General features: G+C 35.2%; 1 protein-coding gene across 4 annotated transcripts in view; it reads left to right on the forward strand.

Moving 5' to 3' along the window:
* The window catches only part of LOC108711038 (dynein heavy chain 3, axonemal), a 555,753-nt gene that overhangs the window by 393,775 nt on the left and 135,108 nt on the right, over nucleotides 1–26,870 (forward strand). For 3 of the 4 annotated variants that reach the window (XM_018252361.2, XM_041586280.1, XM_018252362.2), the window contains 8 exons: nucleotides 3,825–4,007; nucleotides 5,455–5,593; nucleotides 8,710–8,900; nucleotides 9,232–9,327; nucleotides 10,136–10,327; nucleotides 12,606–12,739; nucleotides 15,597–15,759; nucleotides 20,819–21,001. In XM_018252361.2, coding sequence (XP_018107850.1) covers nucleotides 3,825–4,007; nucleotides 5,455–5,593; nucleotides 8,710–8,900; nucleotides 9,232–9,327; nucleotides 10,136–10,327; nucleotides 12,606–12,739; nucleotides 15,597–15,759; nucleotides 20,819–21,001 — 1,281 coding nt within the window. The remainder of the gene's footprint in view (nucleotides 1–3,824; nucleotides 4,008–5,454; nucleotides 5,594–8,709; nucleotides 8,901–9,231; nucleotides 9,328–10,135; nucleotides 10,328–12,605; nucleotides 12,740–15,596; nucleotides 15,760–20,818; nucleotides 21,002–26,870) is intronic. The other variant, XM_041586281.1, reaches the window with a different exon arrangement.

The following is a 26,870-nucleotide window of genomic DNA, read 5'->3' on the forward strand; positions in this document are numbered from 1 at the left end:
ATTTGCAGCATATCTTTTAAGAATGAAATCCTTCTTTTCACTGTGATTATTGATTTCTACCTGATGAAACCTTTCATGTAATTCAGCACAACAATCTACTTAACATATACTTTATTTACTGAAACATCACTCTTTCTATGGCTTTAGCTTTCCAGAGCAAACCAGAGGTAAAGTTCTTGATTGCAGACAATGCTTTTACCCTACCCTACCTTTCTTATTAAGCAAAATGCATCGGAAACAACTTGCCATTTATAGATATTATATATCACTATTTAAAATGCACTGAATTTTAAGTAAAACATTTTCTAGAGCACTGTGAATTTTGAAATCATACGGGGCTTGTTAGATGTTTTTTACTATGACTTCTCTTTATAATAAGTTATTTTAATTAGTTTCTCACTGTTTTGCAATTGTTTATTATGAAAGTCATTTGGAACACAGTATGCTTTAACATTTGCAAAGATTTCAAGGAGAGTTAAAAAACTAACAAGATTATAATATTTTGCATAATAAATTTTGGAGCTTACAAAAACAACAAATTAAACACCAGTTGTTGAGGAATTACTAGCCACCTGGGCTTAGCAAATGTATTTTGCATCTTGAGCTCCCCCAAGACTTTCAGAAAGGGTCAACTTCTGCATTTCTAGTTCTCTCTCTAAATACTATTCACCAAACAATGCAGAAAAATCAGAGAGGCCTGAGTTATTTAGGAGCCACAGATATATCATATTTCTAAAGTATTCACCAATTAATATATACTAAAAGAATGGCATTAATACACCAAGACAACTTCAATGAATGGATACAGTAGGATTACTAATGAAAAAATTATATTTTAAGTAACACACACATACATTTATATAAGTAAATATATTGCTTCTAAAAGTAGTTAACAGCTACTCCCTATCTTTTCACTGTACTGGTTGTTCTGATGTGTTACAAAAAATCAGTGTAGCAGCTCTTCTGCAGTCAAGGTTCCAACTCCCACAATGCCTTTCTTGGGATTAGGAGACCTGTGATGAAAAATTACAAAAGCATATAATGCATAGTGAAAACTGTCTGGTTGCGGTGACGGTGGCATGACCAGGTGACATCACAACGAAGGTGAGCACAATGATGGCACTGTCATGCCAATATCTTCATCATGCTGAGGACAATATGCATTGTTTTTGGTCCCCAGTTCAAAATAAAGAGATGCCAAAGACCCACGTTCAATGACTGATAGGAGGTATTTCTTTGAACATTCTTAGTGTACACAACATTGTTGTTTATTAAAATTTTCTGTGGTTCTTGACTCTCAATCTGTTCCTGAATTTCATAGTTGCTGCCTGTTTTGACCAAATTGCTTGTTTTTGACTACGAACTGTGTAACTCTCTGGATACCACGCTTTTAGTCTTTTGACCTGTTCTCCTGTGTCAAGCTTCCATTTTGGTCAGAAAGTTGACTACTGCTTCATTGTTTTATTGGTACATGTTGATGTTGGCAGGCCAACAGTGGAAGGGGACAGAAAAGAAAAGGCAAAATACCTTATTTACCATAAGTGGCCAGGGGCAAAGTACAAAAAATTGTTGCAAAGCATGCCTCGTTTTGCTATTGCACCTTGCTCCTAGCTTATGGATGTTTTGCAGTCTAAATGCAACTCTTGTTGCTCCCTGTTGGCCATAAATGCACATATATTTAGTGCATGTATAGCAGAAGACGATCTGACCAATATTGGCAAAAGACTTGGATATCGGTATGCTCGTCGAAAGGCCAAGTTGGAAAAACATTGGCCAGTGTTTACTGCTGAATCATCAAATACAGGCAGAATTCTATTGTTTTTACCTGTTTATACAATTCAGCTCTAAATGTATGCAATGAAAATGAATGAACCAATGGTTGCACGAAAGATCTTAAATGTTATGTCTATGGTCACTTTTGTGAGCAGACATCTGTGTATGCAGGTACAAACTGCAGTAGAGTGTCTGCCTTTTTCCTCCAATGCAGAGTACAGCAATGTCCTGGACATAAGTGCTGTGTAACTGAGCAATCTTGCACAATTGCTTTCAATATCAATTACACTGACAAAGTCTTTAAAGTTATTAAAAATTGTAGTGTGCTTTGAGGGTTTTGCCCGTTTTTGTTGATAGTCTTAATTTATTGAAATAGTTATTTTATGAAATGATTTCTATAAACTTTTTCTATTGAAATATTATGTTGTGGTCTGGCCCAATTTCAGTATTTATTCAAGCCAAGAAATTAATTTAGATGCAAGAAAAAAAATTGTTAATAGGTTCAGTGTAATACCATGCTTAACTTTACTAGAAACATAACCCATACACTTAGCTCCTTTTTTCCATTTTACAAAAGGCAACTGAACTAACATGTGCATTTTAAAGTATTCATAACAATAATTTATCGTACCTACAAATGGAACACATTTACGTAATTGATGTTTCTCAGCAGTGCTAGTCTAGGACCTGATATGCTGGGCATGGTAATTCTCCCCCACTGAACTATTAAGAATCAGTCAATCCAGACTGTGCAGGAGAGTTCACAGCAGGAGGACGTGGCAGGAAATAGCAAAACTGGGATTGGCTGCTCATATCCTACAGTGCTTCTGGGCAATGATGTTCAGGACACTCCCACCACACATTTGTAACACAGACAAGGACCAGCTAGGATCTTTGGGGAGCTCTGATAAATCAGTAATTTTTAAGTTGTTTTTGGCCCTGACTGAAATCAGGTAGTATATAATTCACTGCTCTCTATATGAGGAGATTTGCAAAAATTGCATGTGTACCCTTCAAAGATAAGAAAAATACTTGAACTTTATAGGATGTTTCATATTATATGTTTACATATGTGTTTACATTTTTCTTCCTTTTTTTATGTGAAAACATATATGCAATATTCTTATTGCTACTAGAACAGTTTGTATAAAATGATATCAAAAGCAATTGTTTTAAAATGAGGATTTACATATTTAAAATAAAAATATGCAACAATTCAAGTCCAGTTGACAGTATGGGCAATGATCAGTGAAACAATGATCACTGAAAACAAGTGCTGTCACCCCAAGTGAGAAACATCTAATAAATAAATATATGTATTTTGGTCTCAATCCAATGGCATATAGTATTTCCTGACTCTTGATTATGGAGGAGGAGGCACAAGTAGGCAGAATGCTGAAGGCTGAATGATACAGTTAATTGGAACAACATATAGTTGAAATTACAAGCTTTCTAACCTCACAGTATTTTTCTTCAGGTAGAAAGGGCCAAAAACTGTCTGTGAAATTTGTGAGTTTGCTATTTCAATCACATGTTGGTCTAGCAAAATGTATCATTAAATCTTCAGCATACCATCTCTCTTAGTGTGGGTGTTTTTTTTCAGATAATCTACCATTCCTAGATACCCTTCTGACTAATTCATGAATTTTGCAAGACATTGCATACTAAGCAGTTTATATAATACAAAGGTTTATATAATACAAAGTGTGTGATATCTGAAAGATAAGATAATGTGCACACAACTGTGAAATCATAAGCGCAACAAATTCTATGCAATGTTTTTACATACTTTACTTTGTTGTACATCATAAATAAGCCTATGCAGAGCTTGCTGTACTGTATGTCATCGGCATAAATTAATATATAACCGCATAACAGAAAGGTCAATGTCAATCTGATTAAAAGACAAGACTTAATGACTAGCATATATTCATGTTTTCACTTAGTTGTAAAAACTGTTTTATTCATAGTTTAGTTCAGACTTCCAGCTGACTGAAAATATCCATTATTAACATATAACACTTCTAAATATTTTTTTCCCCTGTGTTTAGAATGTTGTACAGTCTCAATTTAAGGAAAAATTGACCCCTCTCTTTGCTCATTTGGTCATTGGGAGAGAAATACGGGATGATGACATGCGTAGTCTTTTCTTTGGCGATTATATGGTTCCCCAAACTGCGGAAAAGACTGAAAAATGTTACAATGAAATTATGGATATGGAAGAACTTAAAATTGTAAGTTCATTATTTACTGCAGTTTTATGATTCTTTAAACACAAGCCTTAGAAATGTTTATATATAAATATTTTTACACATATATTACATATAGCAGGAGAGAGCACTGTACTCATCAGAATTACGTAAGAAAATTTGCATGTTGGACATAAAGGAAAATAAAAAAAAATTCCTTTAAAACTTTAACAAAATTTGCAAACAATGTTTAATTATTGCATAAGGTATTTTAGGCTGGCATCTTCATTGCTTTGGATACAAGATTGCAGTTTAAGATTATGTATAGCCAAGGAGAACAGCACTAAAACAAGTTAGAACCATGTATAAAATTGCTAAAAAAAATCTTATGGTATGATAACACAGCCCTCAGCATTTAATGTTCCCTACACACAACATATAACATAGGAAAGTCATGATTTCATTTTAATATGCAGATAAAGAATAAGACACATGCGCATACAGCAATTAGGGGTGTGTAATTCTATAATGTGCACCAAATTCAACAAAGTCTTCTTCATCTGTATTAAATTTAAAAACAAGACTAGAGTGCTGCACTACCAGGAAATTCCCTGGTCAGCGTGAACCCTTTCCCCTTTTTTAAAACACAGCAAACTCTTTATTATCTTATTCATGTTCTTCTTGTGCTTTCAAAATTATGAAAGAAAACCACACAAGAAAGATATGAAAAAGTTAAAGCAGGAGAATCAAGTAAGTCTGTTAATTATATAGGCCTGGTGGGTTGCTGTTCTGTGTACGAAATTGTGCCAAGTAAATAGGAGAGCGCTCACTAGTAGGTTAGTGGGTGTTGAAGGGGTAGCACTGCAGAATCATCGTTGTTGTCCTTTATAAATTCACTCGAGTGAGTGCACTGTGAAACCGCTTCACCACCTGTAAAACAAGGAGAACTGAAGTTCAAGGCCATTTTCCCTAAAGAGCAAGAATCAAGAATTGTGAAGAAAATGTAGATAACATTATAAACTTTGTTTTAGTGATATATAATTTATAAATTCAATGTATTTATTATAATGTAGTTATTAAATATTTGCTTTAATTTGATGCTACTGAGCTATTTGTCTGTCATGTAGCCCTCAATTGGTAGCTCTTTTTATATATTGAGATGCAAAATTCAGAATTCAAGAATTTTTTGATTCATCAGAAAATGCTTGAAAGGGAAGACGGCGTCTACAAAAGCAAATATTGACTTTTAGAATTATTAGATTTAATTGAGCGTATTTCAAGTTTTCCCAGTGGACTTAAGTCCGTATTACTTGATGTTATGTTAATTTTATTTTATCTGTCATTTTAAAGTAATATTTTATGTACACAAATCATTTAAATGAAGGACAGCAGCAAACCAAATATGCCATTTTCTTCTAGTCTCTCACAAATAATTAATCTGCTATTGGATGTCTGTGATGTTATTCTTATAATGGGCCTTTTTTCTTTTCAGTGCATGGAGAATTACTTACAAAAGTTTAATGCAAGCTGCAAAACTTCTATGAATTTGGTGATGTTTCATTTTGCTATTGAACACATTTCTCGAATTAGCAGAATCCTGAGACTCCCTTGTGGTCATGGTTTGCTTATTGGTAAGACTATCACAAGGTTATTAAAGAGACTGTCTCAACAAAAATAAAAATTGTAGTTGTGTAGCAAGATTTAGGGGCCAATTCATTAACTTCGAGTGAAGGAATAGAAGAAAAAATACTTTGAATTTCGAAGTGTTTTTTTGGTTACTTCGACCATCGAATGGGCTACTTCGACCTTCGACTACGACTTCGAATCGAAGGATTCAAACTAAAAATCGTTCGACTATTCGACCATTCGATAGTTGAAGTACTGTCTCTTTAACAAAAAACTTCGACCCCCTAGTTCGCCACCTAAAAGCTACCGAACCCAATGTTAGCTATATCGTTATATCGCTAAGTTTTTTTGGTCGAAGGATAATCCTTTGATCGTTGGATTAAAATCCTTCGAATCGTTCGATTCCAAGAATTTAATCGTTCGTTTGAACGATTATTCCTTTGATCGTTCGATCAAAGTATTTGCGCAAAATCCTTCGACTTCGATATTCGAAAGTCGAAGGATTTTCATTCCCAGTCGAATATCGAGGGTTAATTAACCCTCAATAGTTGACCCTTGATGAATTTGCCCCTAAATGTGTAGTAAAGGAAGGTTTAGGGCGGGAGATTAAATAATTTTCTAACAGATTACCAGAGATATTATGCTTTATGTCTTAGAATATAGCTCTCTTTATACGGAGTAGTCAGACCACAGTGGTCACAGAACCTATTGAAAACTGTTATTTATACCAATGTACAATTTTGATTGTACATGGCTGGGTTAGGAGAAATACCAGTGCCATGTTTAGGTGCAGTGGTGGGAAACTATACCCTTCAACATTGTATTTAACAGCCTATATGCAAAAATGTTTTTTATTGAAACATACTTTCTAGTAGCATGTCCCATTGAATAATCCTATATAGCAAATTACTTTTTTAAGTACTAAGGTCCACTGTCAGGTTTATACTATGCACTTACAGTATTTGCATCAGTCAATGAAAGGACAGAGATAATGTTTTCTACACTACTTCCTGTTACAGTTAGAGCTGCATTATTTTCTGTCAGGTGATTTCTAGTCTGTCAGCTCAGTAATTCAGGCGTAGACTCTAAACAGTTACGATTTTGCAACATTTAGTTTATCCATTTCTCAGCAGCATCTGGAGTATTAGCAACTATTGTATCAATTATAATTCTGCTCAGCAACTACAAAGATAAGAAATGTATCAACTAAATATATAAATTTAAAACAGGGTCGGCGACCCCTCCCCCAGAGCTGCTTTAGAAAGGTGAAAAATAACACTTTATACTTCAATAATAGAAAAATGGTGACATAGAAAATAGAAAGTAATTGGAAAAAGTTATTATTTCTGGTGATCTATCTGAAACCAACTGAACTGGAAAAAGTGTTGGAAGGTGAACAACCCCTTTAAGGGACTAAATTAAATAAAATAATAAAGGAAAGTTGGAGATAATACTCTCAAAAACATGAAATAGTGGACTATATTAATTTTGTAACAGATTAAGCACAATAACATATTCAGACATGTGTAGAGTAAACTTTGTTGTATGGAAACAAGAAATTAATTGAATAAGATCAATAGAAAATGGACTGTTTCTGAAATGATTAAGTTAATCTTCCCTGCCCTTCCTCAGCAGTTGTTCTCTTTACATGCAGGCATTAGAGGGCCTGTTATTTTTTGCCTAATGAAAGACAATTTAATTGTAACCAACTTTCCAATTTACATTAATTAAAACGTTCAACAAATCAATTCGTTTTTTTGCTATTTTCTGCCATGTTGCTTATTTTGAAGCAATGTAGCTAAAGCCAGTTAATTAACAGACCAGTAAATAGTGCCACTCCTCTCATAAGGCAAGATGAGGAGGTATATGGGGCAGTGTAGCAAAGGGCCATTGGTTTGCCTGTGAAGAAGCATGAAAAACATTGCGGGAACTTGGGTTTTGGCTAGTGGAGTGTTACATTGCATTCATTGAAAGAAAATAATAAATTCAACTTGGAATTTCCTAGAATGACATGTTCTTTCATTATGCAAAATAATATTTTTAAGTTCACAACCCCTTTATGTGGATATTTTGATTGACAGCTCTAAAACATTACTAGTCTGTGGTCCCTTTGTATAGATGATGCATTTGAGTTGTCTAATCAGAACATCCAGCTCTGACACAAAACCTGCATGAAGAGAAACAGAGTGAAGAGTATCTTGATTATTTCATAAATGGCCCATATTCAGTATTTATATTTAAAATGTTTCTTATTTCTTTAAGATGAAGCTTATATTAATTGTTGGTTCTTCTTTAGATGTAATAGTAAATGTTGTTAACTCTCTAAACCATATACTGTACATACATTTTTAAAGCAATATTAGCATGTCCCTTAAAACAATATTTTATGAAGATGAATATTTACAAAGGAATAATTTGTGCCTCCTCTTGGTGCCATCTAGAAGCCTTTACTGGATGATCATGAATAAGTAAGGTCTTAAACACTACTTCAAAGAGAAAATGTAATGTAACTATATGGAGAATAAAGGGGAGGTGTGACAGCCACAGTATCAAAAACTGTGATTTTTTTCATGAATAAGATTTTGCATCTTTTGCATAAGACTAGATTGCAGGACTTTTTCTGGGTCTAGAAATTGAGACATTATGTGCTGTAACATAATTTTATTAATGTAACCAAGGGACGGAAGTTTTTTCTAAGGTCAAAATTCAGTAGTGTGTATGTGTTTTTTTAATAAAAGAAAACTATAGTAAATATAAAATAAATTTAGTTTTAGGTAAAAGTTTTAGGTAAAAAAAAACTTAGGGTTGATAAAGTTCTATATCTAAAGATATAGGCAGACAAGAAGATGTGTCACCCTTAAGAAGTCTACACTACCCATGGGCTACAAATATCCTGAAAGTATCTTAGCATTGGTGTCTGTGTAAATTGCCAGTGGTAAAACATAAAATGGCATGACTGGTGGAAAATGCTGGCAAACCTAGTTTCATATGTTCGACTGTATTTTTGGGGGAACTGTTGTCCACAGATAGCACTGATTTCTCACCGGTGACAAATCTTGTCATCTGCCATTACTGTAACATTTTCAGTGTATTTATCTACTGTCTCTTACTATAATTTAAGGAATTGGAGGAACCGGTCGTCAGTCAGCAACAAAGCTTGCTGCATTTATGTCTGATTTTGAATTTTATCAAGTTAGTATTCAAAAAACATACACTGTTGTTGAATGGAAAGACGATCTGAAAAGGGTATTTAGAGCTGCTGGACAGAATGGGACACCTACTGTCTTTCTCCTTGCTGATCATCAAATAAAGGTATTTGTTAACTGGCAAAAAAAAAGAAAATTGAATTATGTTGTGTAAAAGCAAACAATCGGATGCATATTTAAAATTTAGAGCATAAAATATATCACTGGATAAAATTAAGCTGTCTGTTGCTTTACTCTATCATGCATATTAGGGGGGGTATATGTGTTTTACAAGGTTTTAATTCATACAGGTGAACGTCAAAGGAAAACCTGTATTTGCACCCAACTGAAAAGTAAAATAAAATGATGCCAGAAATAAATTAATTGTGAAAGGTGTTCTTTCCATTTCTGCATTTATAATTTGACTTGTAAATGAGCAATTTTCTTTTTTGCAATAGGATGAGTCATTTTTAGAAGACATCAACATGATCTTAAGCACCGGTGATGTTCCTTCCCTGTTCAATAATGAAGAAAAACTGGAAGTCTTAGAAAAGGTCATCTTTCTTTTATTGTGCTTTAGTAAGGGATGCTTTCAGGCAGAAAGACAGAAAGAGAGGAGGGCAAAACAGTCATTTTATGTTACAATGACTAAGCTTTGCAGAAAATAAATACTTTGATAAATAAAGGGAATACAATTTCTAGGAAAAGTATTTTGTTTGCTTGTGATGTACTAGATTTCAATTATTTTACTTGGTATGCCATTCTGACGTTTTCACAATATAAATTTGCATTTGAGAGGATAACAAATCAGACTACCAAATCAGTGCAAATAAACAAGAAGAAGAGAGAACAAGCGAAAAAATGTTGGGGCTTGTAATTGTTTTCCATGCTGTATTGTTTCTTTACGAGGGGCAAGAGCTTACAGAAGTAAATGGGTCTTTTTTTTTTAATAGAAAAAAGTTTTATTTATCAACAATCCTCAGGTCTTCCACAACAAGAAAATATATATTTTAGTATAATAAAATGCAAGATCATAGTAGAGACTAGGTACCCCAGCACACCCAAATTTTTCCCGAATGGGTTTTCAATGACTAGCTTGAAATATGTGTTGTAATGTTTTATTTATCTCTTTGCATCTTGACAATTTATGCATATAGTTATTGGTTGGTATAGGCTGTAGAACACTAATTGATACTCCACCGGTGCTGTTTGTGAGTAGAGAAATTTCACCTAAACTATATTTGTAGGGTTTTGAGCTTATTTAAATTGGCTACACAAAGACTTCTGTAATCACATTATTATTATTATTATTATTATTATTTAAAAAATTGTACAAATATAGTCTGTATATTATGTTTGCAGATGAGCCAGCTTTTGCCAGCAAGTGAATCCCAGGTTGAGAATACCCAATCTGAATTGTACAGTAAATTCAAAAATGGAATCAGAAGAAACTTACACATTGTACTTGCATTTAGTCCAACTGGACACGCATTTCGAGATCACCTTCAGCATTTTCCATCTTTGGTCAACTGCTGTACCATTGACTGGTTTCAGGTGAACAATTATTACATTACATTTTTAGTTTTGTTATGTATGGTTTCCCAAAACCCAGAACAGATGCCAAGGTTCCCACTTCTGCCTAAAACAGCCACCTTTTGCTTCAAGGGGAGCCCTCCGCTACTCAGATGCCGCCAGGTCTTAAAGTGAGAGATGCAGAAAATGCACTAGCACACGTGACAAATGCAAGCAGGGCAAGCCTTTCCATGTTTATTCGTGAGTGCAATGGGGTTGCTGCCCCGAAACATTACACTCATTAATAAACATGAGAGGGCTTGCGCTGCTTGCATTGGCTGTGTGTGCCAGTGAATTTTCTGCATCATTGAAGATTGAGAGGGTGCCGATACCTCTATCATTGAGCACCGGGCTCTCAATCTTTTGAAGGCCAGGGTGTGCAAGTTTGGATTTACCCTGTTACAGGTAAAGTAACTTCTGACTTCTGCCTGTAGGCGAGAGTTCTGGGGGAGAGTTCTGGGCAGACAAAGGAACTGTGACGTGCAACAGGAGGAACGGGGCTAGAGCAAAACATAGTCGTAGAACAGGCCGGGGTCAAAAAAATCAGTAAATGCAGTTCAGTCAGTTCAGTCAGGATCTAGAAGAATGGTCAGTAACAGGCTTAGGTCAGTACAGGCAGTGAATCAGCAGACGTCAGGGACAGGCAATGGTCAAGAACAAAGAGACTACACTAGAAGCGCACCCAGGAACTATGTACAATAGACCTATGTTGGGTAATGTGAATAGGATGTAAATATTTGAAATTTGTGGCAAACATGATAACGTCACACGGTGCGCCAAATAAAAAAAGACGCAAGCACATAGAAGCCATCATCAAACCCGGAAGCGGCGCACACCAGCTGTGAGCAGAAGAGAAGGCCGGGGGGACCCCAGGTATTATTGCAATTATATTACAAGAGTGCAAATGTCTTCTTCTTAAAACAGCAATTGTAATAGTATGTTATTTGCAAATTACTTAAGAGTCACTTAGATTACCATTTTCCTTAGCAGGGTAAAGTTCACAGCTCTTGGCCTTTTTTTACAGTAAGATATATCATTATAGTAAGATACTGTATATTATTGTTATTATTGTGCTCTGGGGGGAAGCTGTGCACATCATTAGGGTTAGTGAGATTTGGAGAGAATGCCTATTTGATTTCTTTGACGGTCCTGAAAGTCTACCCTGAAGATCTGTTATGGTGAGATTTTGAATGGAGATTGGGGGGGGGGGGTAGTTTAAGACTTCTGAAGCCTTTCCTGTGTGTGTTCATGAAGTCATTTGTGGTTTTGGGGGGAAAACCTTGTTGGTTGAGGAATTCACGCTGGGTTTCCCTAATGACTCGAGGTGAAAGGGCAATGCGATAAGTTCATGAACAGTTCAGAGGTAAAAGCAGGCTGCAGACAGTAACAAGTTTGGGAACAGGTCAATGGTCAGGTGCATACAAGTCTCAGAAACCTGCTAGGGGTCCAATTGAGGAAATGCAAATAGGAGGAATAGGGAAAAGGGAGGAAGTGATTTACAGGAACTCATGAATACATGCCTGTTATCCAGAACGCGCAGGACCTGGATTTTTCTGGATAATGGATCTTTCCATAATTTGGATCTTCACAACTAAAGTCTACTAGAAAATCATTTTGCTTCCAATAAGGATTAATTATATCTTAGTTTTGATCACGTACAAGATACTGTTTTATTATTACACACAAAAAGGAAATTGGGATAAAATGGAGTGTATGGGAGATGGTCTTTCCATAATTCAGAGCTTTCTGGATAACTGGTTTCCAGATAATGGACCACATACCTGTACCTCACTTTGCAGCAATCTGTGGCAAGCTCTGTCATGTGGAAAATTCTGTACTGGTTATACAGAATACAAAACTGATTCACAAAGCAAAATTTTTGCCCGGGAATGATAGCAGCGGGCATTCATCCCTACTGTTGTCCAATGGTTAATCAGCAGAATATTGTGGATTTACTTATACAGCTTTCTTGTCACCTACCATAATCTGTTAGTGCAAATAGATGTAGGTGATACAACATAGAATAAAGGAACAATACACCCTATTTTACATTAAAGACTATGTAATAAAAGAGAACTTTTAAACATTACTGTGGGAAACCATCAGCAATATACACTTCTGATGTAGATCATATTTTGACTCTCTCATTCAAAATCTCAATTGCATTGTGATGAATGTTGTGCATTGTCATAAATAGGTTGAATTTCCTTCTCAGTACAATAAACAATCTTATTCTCTCTGGCTTATTCTTCTCTAAAAGGCATGGCCTGAAGATGCTCTTGAGAAGGTGGCAAATCATTTTCTTGATGATGTGGAAATGTCACAGGAAATCAGAAAAGAAGCTGTGTTCATGTGTCAGCACTTCCATCAAACCGTTATTGCACTCTCCACAAGGTATTTAATTAAAATTAAATAATTTTCTGGTTAGAGCAGAACAGCAGCACCAGGGGATATTGAAATAGAAATCAGTTCTAGGGTGAGGCGAAGAGATACAAAGTGAAAATACCCCAGGAAAAAACATCAGTGAAATGGACTAGTTTGCAAAATCAGTAATGATTCACAGAAATAAATATACTGTGTGCCACTGTGTAGATCTTCCCAATAAGGAGATACACAGGTTAATTTACCAAAATTGGGACAGATATTTAAATAATTAGGATTAGCACAAATCAGAAAGCACAGTAGCAATGTTAGGTGCAACCCTTTAATGCAACCCTCTAGTCTAAGGGCTGTGATTGTGTGACCCTTAGCTCTCCTGTAGTTGCATCTAGCTCTGCAGTGTGTTAGGGAGACTTGAATGAAGAGGACTTGTTGAGACCTTTGGATGTGGGAATACTATGTATGACTTGAACAGAATTATGCAGGTTTTTTTTAGTAGAAATAAGCAAAATGTATTTTGGTTTGTTCATGAAACTGGAAGCCTTTGTACTTTTGAAAGAGCCTCGCTAAGTGAGAATTACTATATTTATGAGGGTCGATATCATTAGTTCGTTTGACACAATATTACAACCACAGTTAACATAAATACAGTATAGTACATATAGCATTCAAGTACTGTAACTTCCCTTACAAAGGGGTATTGTTAGGCCCATTGTTACTAACTTCCCTGAAAAGGAGGTATTCTCAGTCCAATTGTTACTTACTTCCCAAATAAACAGGTATTTTCTGGTCAGTTATTACTAATAATAACTTCCCCGATAAAGAAGTATTCTTAAGCCAATGGTTCCTTACTTCCCTGATAAAAAGATATTCTCGGGACAGCTGATATATAGGTATTCTCAATCCAATTGTTACTAACTTCCCTGATAAAGAGGTATTTCCACGTCAGTTGTTAGTAGTACTAACTTCCTTGATAAAAATATAGTCTCAGGACAGCTGTTACTTATGTCTTATATAACTTTACCTAACCTTCCTGATAAAGAGGTATTCTCAGCCCAATTATAACTAACTTCCCCGATAAAGAGGTATTCTCAGGGCAGATGCTACTAAACTTCTTAAATAAATTGGTATTCTCAGGCCAATTGATAATAACTTTTCTGATAAAGAAGTATTCTCAGTCCAATTGTTTGTAACTTCCATGATACAGAGGCATTCTCAGGCAAATTGTTACTAACTTTTGATAAAGAGGTATTCTTAGGCCAGTTGGTGAAATTCTAAATTAAAGGCTTTATTTTTAAACAAATCTCCTACAATGTTACAAAAATATGTTCCTTAGAACTTAAGCAATTGTTCTGCTATGTTCCTTTTCTTTACCATGACTTACTGCTAATGGAAGGGAGACAAAGGGTTATATTTTATACTTAGAAATAGGCCCGTTAAATGCACGCACAGCATGAATGATGCAGAAAAAGTAGCACATGCTGGGTCTTTTCTTCACTTCATGCTGCTTCTTTGTGTACATTTCAAGTCCACCATCAGGCATTATGTATGCTGTTCCTTCTAAATTCTAACCATTATATGGGGGAAGCAATAGCACAATGGAGTATAGGTACATAAAACAGCACCCACTATGAACCCTAAAATGCATTAGCTTCTGTTCTTTTAGTGGACTGAGCTTAAAGTAAATACAACAAATAATGTGTGAGGGAAAAGAAAATTCTAGTTAAGAACACACAAGTGGCTGTATCAGAGATTTAGTTTGCTTTAGTGGGGAATGCAGGGCTTGGAGTTTTATAGTTTTTCTTTTCTATGTAAGTTCCTTTGATATTAATGGTTCATGAGTTTATTACCAATTCAAGTTAACAAACTGGACAAGCACAGCTTCATTAATTATAACAATATTCATTTCTCAGTAGGAAAATAGGTTTGGATAAACCTAAATGCCCTTATTGGATGAGTGTAGACAATTCATCTCATTACAATCATAGTGAACTGTCACCAGGGTATTTATTACATGCCACTAGGAATAGCACATTATTTCAATGACTATATGATTACATACCATCACATAACAGAGCAGCTGCTTTATTGTCCGGAAGGAAACACATACACTGACACAGCTACGTTGTACTCTGCAGGAAAAGTGGTGCCAACTTTTTCTTCTTTATTTCCATGTAACAAGTAGGCTTGCTTTTTGTGTCCATTGAAAATGATCTGTCTCTCTTTAATTTTTTTTACCTTACCTGGAGAAATGGGCATAGCAAAACATAGTAGTTAAAAAGTCACTTGGCTTTCTTTTTGGACTAATTAATTGGACGTCTGTAAGACGAGAGGTATGCAGACGCTGCAATACAATATGCTTTTCATACAATTTACTCATGCAGTATTATGCAGTATTATGCGTGGCTATCGATTTTATCTTCATTATTTTGTATTGTGTCTAGAAATAAATCTTTTTAATAAACAAATGCTGACATTTTTTTAGCTTGCAGAAACATTTAGCTGAATGGCCATTAATTTGTACAATATTTTCACCACTAATACACCTCTCTCTTATTTCTTGGAGGGGGGAATCATTGTTATTGCTTCTCATACAATATTCATAAGAGTAAGCTTCTGTGGTTTTTTTTTTCTCTGACCTGACCTTGTAACAGCTCTAGTGGAAATGAGAATTTTTTCCTTTTACTGTGAAAATGCTTTCATTGCTTTGGTTTTCTGAAAAAAACTCAAAAAGTCATTCTGTGGGATTGAAAAGGACAAAATGTGCATTTATACCTGAGCTAGCATGCTCCTAAAAGAATGACATGTCTTGTATTGTACTTGCTCCGAGTTCACTTGTGACTTATGTGATGGTAATTTTAATTGTGGACAGGTTTTTTGAATCTCTCCAAAGACATATCTATGTCACATCGACATCTTACCTCGAATTAATCAAGACTTTTAAGAATCTTTTAGAACGTAAAAGGCTTGAGCTGTTAAGCAGCAAGAACAGATATGTTGTTGGACTTGAGAAGTTGGATTTTGCATCATCACAAGTAAGTAAAGATGTCTTTGGAGCTGATCAAGGCAATGCCCCTCACACTATTCCAGTATTTCAGTAAATACAGTAAGGCTCGCAGAAGAAAATTGGAAACAGGGGTTGGAATTAACAGTAGCCTAGGGTTATAAAAATTCAAAGCAGATGCGCCAAATTTCTCCTCTTTTTAATTAGATTATAATGTGCTCTCATTAGTAAACAAAGCCAGGCAGGCACAGAAATCGCAGGAGTAATTTTTATCTTCCTCACATGTAGTGTAATGACAACAGTTGCTGTGAATGCATCACAAGGTAACATCATATCATTTAATTGGTCTGCCTGTGTAATGTAAAGCTTCTATGTGTAAATCAGAAATGTATCAAAATGAAATAAATGATTATTACAAATATTATTTACTTATATAATAAATGGGAGCACAAAACTTTTAACATACCTCATTTCCTAGTAGTTTTCTACAAGTTTATTAATTTGTTAATTTGTTCTTAGTCTATTTACATTTAAATAATGCTTTTCGCAGATCTCTTGAATTAATTTTCTTAGGGGCTTATGTAATAAAAGACACAATGGAGGTTATTTACTTAACTCCGAATGCAAAAAGTCACGATTTTTTTTTTTTATAAATTTTTTTTTAATTCTTAAAAAATCCCAAAAAATGTCAGAATTTATTGATCCCTGAGGATGGAAAAGTCTGAATCAGAAAATCTGGCATCTCAGACCTGTCGAGGTTGCATATAAGTCAATGGGAGAAGTCCCAATGATTTTTTGATGTGCGCTGGGTTTCGTGGAACACCCTGAAGTTTTCAGAGTTTTCATGTGAAAAATCCGAAAAAATCTTGAAAATCATATGAAAAATTCGAAAAAATCATGAAAATCTGATTTTTTTCCCCAAAAGAAAATGTTATAGTAAATAAGCACAAAAAAACCGAGAGGATTTGATCAGAGTTTGTAGCAGAAAATATTGAGATAAATTCGGACTTAAATAAATAACCCCCAATGTCTGCCCAGGATCAGTAACCCATAGCAACCAATCAGCAGGTAGTATTTACTGGTCATCTGTTTAAAAGCAAAAATATATTTTGGTTTCTATGGGTTACTCCTAGTGATGAACATATCTGTCCTGTTTTGCTTCCCCAAAAAATTCCCGAAACTGCTGAAAAATTTGCGATGGGCATGTTTTCTTTTGCTGACTATTTTGTCTTGGAGACTTATTTGTCATTGGGCATTTTTTTTCTTGCGGCGGCTTCTTTGTCTCAGTGTTTTTTTGTTGCAGGATATTTTTTGTGCCAAATTTTCATGAAAGAAATGTGCAGCTGGTGCAATGAGGAATTTTACTGTGAATCCATGCCTAGCGGAAAAAAACGCTTATCATAAGTTACTTTTATTGGCCAAACTTAGTGCCTTTAATTATATATGGGGGCAAGTTCCTTATAACGTAGCACCACCTCTAGGGTTGATTTAATTTCATTTATAAATAACTGACCTCCCTGTATTTTAGAATATGAGAGAACCTGTTTCTCATATTCCAAAAACATACAGGGAGGTCAATTATCTCCACAATAAATGAAATTGTACCTGAAGATATGGGGAGAACATACATACAGAAATATTGCAATTTGCTATCAAACCTGGAACCCCAACTGCAAGACAGTTGTGCTAACCACTAAGTCAATGTGCTGTCCATACCATCACATAGTACATAACATTCAAATCAAATGACTTCACAGATGTATTGTATTCATTTCAGATGAGTAGAACTGCAAAACAATTGATTCACCAGGGAGTTCTTTTATGCCTTTTAAACCACAATTACAAAGCCCCACAGGCAAACTCAGAAAGAGACCCTAGATGACTCAGTCCCCAACACTATAAAATGAGATACAAGGGATCATTTATGGGTTGTCCTAAACGCATGTATAACAGAAATCAACCCATATGCCATCTAATTTGGAATTCCCAAACTCACACGTTAATTATACTGTTATGATATTGTTGTACGATCAATATCCTCCTAATGATACCAAACAGGAACGTTTTATAACTAGCAGCAGAAGAAATTGTTTCTTAGGGAATGGATTAAAAGGCACTTATTTCTGGTATCACACCAGGAACTAATGTTTTGCACATGCTCCATTTGTAATTTTATCAGAAAGCAATAATAATCTAATATTTAAGGAGAATAGGATATATGTCATAAATATCAGCTAAGGGTGCGGATGTTAGGTAAGTTAAGTATTACTTGCTATGCTAATTAATGTTTTAGCTAAACCAACTTATTGACAGAGGAAAGTGTGTGTGCAAAGACAGGAGTCACAGAAAGCAACAAGCAAATGCATCAGATCATTAATGTTTAAAGAGATGTACTCTCCCTTCATGGAGAAATTGTCCCTGAAATTGACTTGGTTTTTCCTGTCAAGGAAAATTGGCCACCTGCCTATCAACATGGCTGAAACCAATCTTCCTCAGAACAAATAGCTTCAGTTTTTGACATGGTATTTCAATTATCCTTGAATTTTGAAATATGCTTCTGTCAATTTGCAGTAGATGGACATTTCTGTTGCGCCCTCACAAATATTTGATTCCATTTCTAGCTGTTCTACTATGGATTTAACGACCACAAATTGAAATACAGTACAAAAGGACCGCCTTTTATTAGCACTCTGTGATAAGAACCCACTTAAATCTATACTTTACCAAAAAAGAAAAAAACTCACAAAATGTATGTGTATTTCAATAGCAGTCAAAGGGTCTGCATAAATATTATTTTATTTTTGTTTTCATTTTTGAAACTTGCCTATATTTACACTGGGATAATATATAAATAATATGCCTCATCAATCACACTGTGTATATAAATCATTATTACATTATTTTATACTGGATATCATGTCACTCTATGGAAACCACAGAAGAAACAGGTTAAGGTTAGGAAGTGGTCAACAGTTACTGAGGTATCAACAGTTAATATTGCGTCTTTGCCCTGTCTCAACACAAAAACTGTTTTTCTCAAAAGATTTTTTGATAGTTATCAATTTTCTTTTTTTAAAAAAACTTCTGCCTGTATTCAGAAGTGCTGTATTCATGAAGGTGGCATGCAGACATTATCTGTCTGCTAATTTAGGGAGCACAGGATTGCAGGCTGCAACAGAGCCCTTTCCTTACAGCCTGCACTATGGCTGTGACACAAAGGGCCCTCCTTGCAACCCCCCCCCCCTGCCTGTGTCACATCCCATCTTCCTTCCCCTTAACTTAACTCAGCCAATCATGGGAGCAGATCTGGGTCAGAGTGGCCCTTGAGGGCTGGGACACACCCTGCATACAGAGTGCATTCAGACCCTGGACACAACTGCCTTAAAGTGAGCACTAATGTGCCCGCTTATGCACCCCTAAGTCCTCTTGCACTTGTGTTCATGTTCTCTATAAATTACCAGCTTTTTATTAGACGGAATAAAACTAGGTACAGGGTCTTAATGGTGCAGATCTATGTTACCCTTAAAAGACAAGTAAAACTAGAAATGTAAAATGATATAAGAAGAATCATTCCTGAAATGCCCCCATAAAACCATAAAATACTTGGTACATGGGCACTATGTTCAAAATCAAGCCTTACAAAAACAATTATATTCTCCATATATTACTCTACTGCATGGTACAAAAGCACTAAAACACACAGACAATAGAAATACAATCTAGTCTACTTTTTTTTTTTAACTGTTATTTTAGTGATAGAAAATTCTATGATAAGCAGTGGTTTAGGCAGACAATCCTACTTATAATAATCCAATAATCATTGTTTTTCCACATGGACCCTATAGAAGCTGACAGTTAAGATACAACATTCATACTGGCTACATGTATGAATGGTCAGTTTGCACAGATTTAGTTCATAATCTACAGAGCATTTTGTTTGTATCTCTTCCCAGTTTCCCATACCTGTATACTAGAGATAAGCAACACTGTTCACTAGGTATGGCTTCTCGGTAATACCACATTTCACTTTTTGCAAATATTTTCACAAAACCACCACAAAATGGACAAATGCCCAGAGGCTGAAATGTATGTTGTGCAGAAAAAAAAGTCACAGCAACAAAAAAAGTACATACTGTAGACTCCAATGTATTTTATGCTTAAAAAAAGTTGCTGTGAAAAAAAACTCTTCAATGTGTTTCAGTCATTTTTGGAACAAATTTACTTATAACTACTAGTGACCTCCATCTGATCATTTCATGCATTTATGTACAAACTATTAATATACTAAAAATATGATTTACACACCATAAAACGAGTATTGCTTTCTTCCAATCTCCAAGGAATGCCCTTGTATCCCCAGAAAAGGTCTACTGAATCTTTTGACACACTAATCCAATTAGAGAATGTGCCATTAATAGCTATTCTCTATGTACAATTCTTCAGCCAGTTTCTATCTATTCACATATAGCACTAGCAAGAAAAAACAGAAGTAAATATTTGATTATTTTATATAAAAAAAGTTTTTTTTTATATCAAAGAAAATACCTGTTTGGTTCTGATTCCCTAACAACATTATAATTCCCTATACCCCAAACAGAGTTTGAATGGTATTTCCAAGTCTCTATAATTGGACAGTCCATGCAATTAAAAAATATGAAGGTACAAAATGCTTTAAATTTTATTCCAAAAGAGTCTGTTGCATGAGTAATTCTTCTTTATGTTAATATATTTTACTGTATTATTTGTTTGGAACAAAGGGTAAATATTTTATGCCAAACAAAATAAAAGGTCAGTTTACAAGCCATTACAAGGTTTTACTGTACTGTTTATAGTTACTTTAAAGAAAGGATATTTATGAAGATATTATAGTAATGGCGTTAATGTTCTCTGCCATTATTTTACAAACACAGCAGTACAAATGACTCACAACATAGTTTTACATAAAGAGATTAAAGATAAACTCATAATAAGATTTTTGTTCTTACAAGAGGCAGAAGGCACTAATTGAAAAGAGTTTGATTTGTGTTTTAGTTGCAATATTTGTTTGCTTATTATTTTTTTTTCCTTGTCTTTATTTTTTGGCTCATCAGATAGCAATCATGCAACAAGAATTGACAGAACTAAAGCCTATGTTGATTGAACGAAGCAGCGAGACAGAGGAGCTGGTAAACATTATTGCAGATGAGACATTGGAGGTGGAAGCAGTTAAAAGTTTAGTTGAAGCAGATGAGGCTACAGCTAACAGGGCTGCTCAGGAAGCCAAAGCTATTAAGGTATGTTGACATAACATATGCAAGCTTCAAATGGAACAGATTTGTAAATTAGATTTTATATTGATCAGGAAAAACACTCAGGAAAGCTGGATATTCATGTCTATGTAAAAATTGTGAGGTTGGATTTGGTGCTAAAATAGGATGAGAATGTCAAATAGACAGAGGCTTGCCTGCTGTCGACATGATGGGGCCTATTGATCAAAAGGACAGCAAACTGCTGTAAGGTTGGTCATTAGGATCCCTGTTGGCTTTCGGGATTTATCATTTTGTTTCCTGGAGGAATGAGATCTTGAAAGGAAAGATGCAAATATAGTGCATGGCACTTTGCAAGGTTTGACAGTGTAATATATGTCTATTTGCTTTCTGCAAAAATACACTAGCAACATTATCATTCATGAGAAAGCCCATAAATTCGGAAGTTTTACACATATCATTAATGATAAAGAAGTCTTCATTGCCATAGGCAGGCTTGAATATTTCTTATTTTAAAGACAAAACAATGTGACTGGACCATATTTCACTGACTCTACTGTGTATTTTAAAAAGCTACCAATCTTACTTTTTTTCTAGAGAGGTCTATTGTGCTAAAAGTCACTTGCATTATGGGATAATTCTTTTGGAAATACTAATGTAAGTGACAGCACAGTTTCACAAAAGATCACACTGTGCGTCTGGGTTTTACTGCACTGTGCCTTGGGATATGCATTTGATCATACGCAATTGGCAAAAACTTGACAGTTGCTTTTTCCACCTATTATTTTTATGACATGTACATTTCCAAGGTATTATTTAAGCAGGCCATATAGGCACCTGAAATCACTGTAAGTAAGTTTCCTGTAAGTAACAAGGTGCATTCAGGAGCTGGGGGTTCTTAGGGGTATGGAGAGAGGTTTCAGGATGGACAACATTGTTAATAGAAGTAAGCAACAGCACACTAGCTTCACTGTTTAATAATGACTGCATCGTTGGATGTAGCCATAGAAGGCCCTTAAAACATAGGGGCACTTTGAGGGGTTTAATTTCTACCATTTATGTATGGAGTGCATATGTTCATGTGTGTGCATGGGTTTCCCATGAGAACTCTAGTTTTTCCAACACAGTATATATGTGTGTGTACAGTTTGTTTTATGACTGTGATACGAAAATTCAACTAAAGCGCCACTGGGGAAGGGACTTATGACATATGAACTTGAACAACCTAGAGCGCAATGCATAACTTGTTGGGTTTTTTTTCACAACTAAAGGATAATAACAAAGCAGATTCACTCTCACTCACACCAATGGAGAAAGAATTACTGCATGATTCATTCTTATTATATTTTACCCGACAAAATACTTTTGATTTCTTGAAAATCTATTATAAGTACAGTAAAGTAGCCTTGTGTTATATATCTGTGTGTAACTGAGGTAATGAAAAGGCTGATTAATGGATGTTATAATGCTAAGGGCAGTATTAGGTGCAAAATCGCAGTAAATGTTAGGGAAATTAACACCATCCCACAATGGTGTATAAAATATGTACTACAGGTATGGGAACTGTTATGCAGAATGCTCTGGACCTTGGGGTTTCTGGATAATCATTCTTTCCATAATTTGGATCTTAATACCTAAAGTCTACTAGGAAATTATGTAAACATTAAAGAAACCAAATAAACTGGTTTTGCTCCCAATAAGGATTAATTATATCTTAGTGTGTATCAAGTACAAGGTACTGTTTTATTATTACAGAGAAAAAGGAAATCAGTTCTAAAAATTTGTATAAAATGGGGTCTACTGGAGATGACCATCCTGTAATTCGAAGCTTTCTGTTCTATTAATAAACATTTTTCAAATACTTCAAAATGTTTAACTTACAGTGAATCAGTAAAGACATTTATACTAAGCATTGTTAAGGTAGTGTAGTTTAACAGTTCTTTCTGAAGAGCAAGAATAATGTAAATGAGGAGGCTAAGCTCCTGATGCAAATAGAAAAGCATGCTAGTTTGGGTAAAGTAATGATAATGGTGGATTTTAATTACCCATATATTGAGTGGAGCAACAGTACTGTCAGATCAGTTAATGGGAACAAGTTTATAAACAATTTTATGGCACAGGTTGTTGAGGAGTCAACCAGAAAAAATGCTATTCTGGATCTAGTGATCTCAAATGACCCAGAACTGTGTCATTGAACCCCTGGGTAATAGTGACCATAATGTTATATCATTTAATGTCTGGTGCAAAAAACAAATACACACTGGGGCAACAAAAATCATGAATTTCAGATAAGCTAAATTTAGTGCCTTGAGGGCTGCCCCCCCTTGAAAAAAAAATTGTTAGTATACCACGAAAAAAACCACCAAGACTAATTAAACTTTAAAATAACACAGCCTTTATTAAGAAATAACTTACTGAAACTCCTCTTCAGAAAAGGTGACGCGGTGACGATCCATCGTGTGACGCTCGATTTCTCCTCCCTGGCTATCTCCTATAAGGAATGCTGGGAGGACAAATTGAGCTCCGCATGATGGATCATCAGAACACCTTTTCTGAAGAGGAGAGCAAGTGGAGTTTCGGTAAAGAAGTTAATAGGAAACAAAGAGAAAGGCATTTAAAAAATACAAGTCTGTTGGGACAGAAGCTGCATTTAATTAATATAAACACTATAATAAATATTGTAAATCAGCTATCCGGAAGGCAAAGAAAGGAAATGAAGAGTACATTGCGACGGAGGCTAAGAATAACCCCAAAAAGTTTTTTAAATATATTAATAGTAAAAAGATGCAGGTTGAGAGTGTTGCTCCATTAAATAATGGTACCTGTATGGTTGTAACAGACACAGAAAAGGCAAATGTGCTAAATCAGTTCTTTTCTTCAGTGTTTACAATAGAGGAGTCTGAGTTCCCAGTTTACTGCACTAATGGTTTGGTTCAATCTAGTCACATAAAAATGAATGTAAACAAGGCTCCAGGGCCTTATGGCATACACCCCTGGGTTCTAAGAGAGATTAGTTCAGTTTTAGACCAGACCCTATTTCTGATTTTCTCAGATTCAGATCTGGTATGGTACCTATGGATTGGAGAAAATCTGATGTCATTCCAATATTTAAAAAGGGATTACGATCTCAGACTTTTATAGGCCAGTAAATTTGACATCTGTGGTGGGCAAATTATTTGAAGGCTTGTTAAGGAATCACATTCAACAATTTGTGCTAGTGAATGGCATTATGAGCAGCAATCAGCATGGCTTTATGAAGGATAGGTCATGTCAGACAAATCTGATTGTTTTTTATGATGAGGTAAGTAAGATGCTGGACAGTGGGTAGGCAGTAGTTGTGATCTATTTGGATTTTGCCAAAGCATTTGATACCGTGCCCAACAAATGATTGCTTTCTAAACCAAGGTCTGTTGGGCTTAATGTAGTCATTTGTACATGGATAGGAAACTGGTTACAGGATCAGGTACAGAAGGTGGTTGTTAATGGTACATTCTCAACTTGGAATAAGGTTCTTAGTGGGGTCCCTCAGGGCTCTGTATTGGGTCAACTTTTATTAAACTTATTCATAAATGACTTGGGGGGTATTGTAAGTAATGTATCAGTGTTTGCAGATGACACAAAACTATCCAGCCCAATTAATTCCATCCAGGATGTGGCATTCTTGCAACAGGATCTTGACAAACTGGCAATCTGGGAAGTGGCAAATTAGATTCAATGTTGATAAATGTAAAGTCATGCACCTGGGATGTAAAAATATCCAAGCCACTTCTACCCTTAATGGGACTGTACTAGGCAAATCCATAATGGAAAAGGACATTGGAGTCCTTGTAGATGTTAAACTTGGCTGTATCAAGTTCAGCTTTTCGTTCTACTGCACATGCACAGCCACGCAAATAATCTGTGGTGCTCACTGGTACAACCCCGGGCCGGTGCAGTTTTCTGCTGATAGGAGCACCGGCCCGGGGTTTCAGGTAAGTAAATACAATCACTTGGGGTGCGTAACATTTGGCACCCCCAAGTGCAGGATGACTTTTCTTCTCCTTTAAGGAAGATCAAATGGCACTAGTCTCAGCTGTGCTGTGTCATAATTCGATCTGATCTATCAGTGGAAACTAAGGCCTAAAAATGCCCAGCGGTCAGGGCCTGCCACATTATATCTCCTTCCAACATTTAATTATATTTGGTGCCTCAGGTTCCTTGTCCCTTTTAACCATGTTTACAGAGCAGAATAAAACAAACAAATTAACCACCAAAAATGTTCTGTAGACATTCCCTATACTTAGCTGGGTTTGAGAGGGTGGTAAAACAGACTTCCCGAGGTAGGCACCTAGTCTATTTTAAACCATTGTAAAACATTATAGATGATGATTATCTAGATCATTAATTTTTTGAGAATATTGCTTTGATTTGGCAAGTCACACAATAGCAAATATGTCGTTTTATAGATATTCCTGACATGTATAGATTAAAACTCACAGACAAGCAAAACAATAAGTATACTTCAGACTGCAAAGCCAAAAATGCCCCAAACCTTTTCCCACTAAATCCCACTTTCAGGGTATTTTTTAGTCAAAACTCAAATTTTCTGGGGGGAAAAAACCTAGATTTTTTTTCCAGATTTATTATACCCCCAAAGCTGTAAATAGCTTGAATCCAAAAATATACCATCTAAAACCTGTTTAGGTCATGTAGAAGTCAATGGCAGAGGTCACTTGAAGATGTTAATAGCCTTCATGATGTTTGAGTTGGGTTTGCTCGAAAACTTCAAATCAAATCAAGCAAGTTTTTCCTACCAAAAACTCAATTATTTTGAGTTTTTGGGTTTTAAACTCAGAATTAACTGATTTGATTTTTTTTTAAAATTAGAAACCATTTGAGGTGTGAATTAATTTGAGGTATAAAAAACATCACAAAGCTTTAAAATTTGACCTTTGATTAAAAAAAAACTCATGGCTGTCTCAGTACTTTTAGACAAGTTGGAAGTTGCATTAGGTGAACTGACACATACAGACCTATCTGCACGTCTTTGTCTGCAAATCTTCAAATGAGGGTTGAAGAATATTTAATAAAGCATTTGGTTAAAAAAATAGCCTTATGGGGACAGGGTATTAAAACAGGAAAATGTAATCCATTGCAAATTAAATACTTTTTCTCAAAGGATTCCCAGAACATACACTGCAGAAGCCAAATCCGTTGTACAGAGGCAACGTAATAGGCTTGTCAATTAGCCAGTATTTTGAATCTGCAGCTTAAGTCTTGTGCAGCTACAGCTGCTATTTGACTTGCAGAATAATATTTACCACAAAAATATTTGTTTCCCAATGCCCACAATTCCATGTGCAGGTTAAAATAATGTACTCTGTTTGTATGGAAATTCTTCTTAACTCACTGTGAGATTGCAAATAATTACTCATTTGTGTTAGTTATCCTCTGTTCCTTGTTTCTCGTGCAGTTTTGACACAGCAATGAAATTGCTTAAGTAGTGATACATTAAAGTTCAACCATCATTGTTCATGAACCATTCATTTGAACGGGATATTTACATTTTAAAATGAATTCTACTAAACTCAGGAATAAATTGCTCTCACTCATGTGCAGCATCTTCCTTCTTTAAATCTTCCTTAAATAAATTGCTTTCTGGCCATCTGTAAATCTGTCTTTGCTAAATTATAATAATTTCAGAGTTAAATATTGTTGTTCTTTGAGAACAGCCAATATTCATAAAACTGAGGCACAAAATGGTTTGAACAAAATTTTTGGTGTATTTCTCTCCACGTTGCATAATAAAATTTCAGTCATGCCTACTCATTTAGATGAAATGTTATTTTCAGTTGAAATAAAGCAATTGGTCTAATGTTGGCAATCATAGAAGAATTTAGAAGCATATAATTTATCC

This window comes from Xenopus laevis, chromosome 3L (genome assembly GCF_017654675.1).
Source record: "Xenopus laevis strain J_2021 chromosome 3L, Xenopus_laevis_v10.1, whole genome shotgun sequence".
Lineage (NCBI taxonomy): Eukaryota > Metazoa > Chordata > Amphibia > Anura > Pipidae > Xenopus > Xenopus laevis.